This window comes from Limulus polyphemus, unplaced genomic scaffold (assembly GCF_000517525.1).
Source record: "Limulus polyphemus unplaced genomic scaffold, Limulus_polyphemus-2.1.2 Scaffold7301, whole genome shotgun sequence".
Classification (NCBI taxonomy): Eukaryota; Metazoa; Arthropoda; class Merostomata; order Xiphosura; family Limulidae; genus Limulus; species Limulus polyphemus.
In genome coordinates, this window is record NW_013672911.1 from 36462 (window position 1) to 37803 (window position 1342).

General features: G+C 35.4%; 1 protein-coding gene across 1 annotated transcript in view; it reads left to right on the forward strand.

The window, feature by feature from the left end:
• LOC111089767 (meckelin-like) overlaps positions 1-1342 on the forward strand; it is an 8065-nt gene that overhangs the window by 4739 nt on the left and 1984 nt on the right. The window contains exon 4 of the mRNA XM_022402816.1: positions 1167-1247. Within this exon, the coding sequence (XP_022258524.1) occupies positions 1167-1247 (81 nt within the window). The remainder of the gene's footprint in view (positions 1-1166; positions 1248-1342) is intronic.

The window sequence follows — 1342 nt, forward strand, 5'->3', positions numbered from 1 at the left end:
CTAAACAAACGCTATAACAACGAACGTGCTCAATAATACTTCTTACTGCAGATCAATTACTCACTATCTATACACACATTACAATCCCGCGTCACGTCTTATATATACCCGCCTACCCTATATCTAGTAAGAACTAGAACATTCATGAAAAAACAAGATAGTTCTAGAAAATAGAGGGTGCCACACCAGTCACGTGACCTCGATGACGCAACATTTGGTTACTACAGTTTTGAATGACTTTGTAATGTAATATGTAATTTCAGCTTTGGGAAAAAAGCCCAAAATTTCTACGTGATTATATAATAAGTAGATGAAGTGATAAGTAAAGGGAGTATTTTATTAGTAGGTACAGTTTTATAATATATTTTAGATAAGGTTTTGTTTTTGGTGCATTTTATTTTAACACGTTCCTCAGGGGTGTCTTTACATTACAATTTGTTGAATATTAAAAGTAAGTTCAATTCGGAAACTCCCAAGAGGGTGGTTTTGGACGTATCTTTTTGAGACGAGTTTTTGTTTGTTAATTGCTAAATTTTTAAGTGAAATACAGCATCTTCAAATCTCCCTACTAACTACTAAGGTCTACACGCTGGATGTAAGTTCTGTATGTATAAATAAAGCCACATTCTCGGCATCATTAAGCAATTGCCAACCTTTTATGCTTCTGCTATCAATTGAGATACGAATGACTTTGCCTGCGATTCGGTAGGGAAGGTCGAAGCATCACAGTAGTCAACAGTAGGATGAGCAGAGAGGAACACTTTGAAAGTAGCTACAGGCAAAGTATTGTACTCGGGTTGCTGCAAAATATCTAACAAGGTGGTTCTTAACAGTTATTGAATACCTTTGCGTGTCAGTCGGAGACTTCCATGTTTCTTGTTCTTGGCTGTCTAGCTCATTACTTCCGTCGCATTACCACTTCAAATCACTTTTCGCAGCCCCGACGCTAAAAGAGTACGGGGAATGCCTTCTTTTTAGCCAATAAAAATGTCCCAAAAATTTAAATTAAGAAAAACCATATTGGGTTTTTTTTGTGAAGGGCCTATTAAAAGAAAACAATACTTGTTAGTGCATTTTATTTTTAAGAAACCAGTTGCAGTTTATTTTCGGTCAAGTGGGTTGTATTTCTCACCTCGTTATATTATACTCTCTTGTGTTTTTTCCAGGTGCTCTGCAACAAGATTTTGTATGAAAGATTTGTATCAGATAAACTACATCATTTTGTGGATCTTTGTTCAGTTAGCAATGTGAGTTTATGTTCTCTTAGTTTTAGTTGTTAGTTTCAGGGTTGTAATACTACCATTACAGCTGTTGATATTTATTATCTATCCCACATAATATG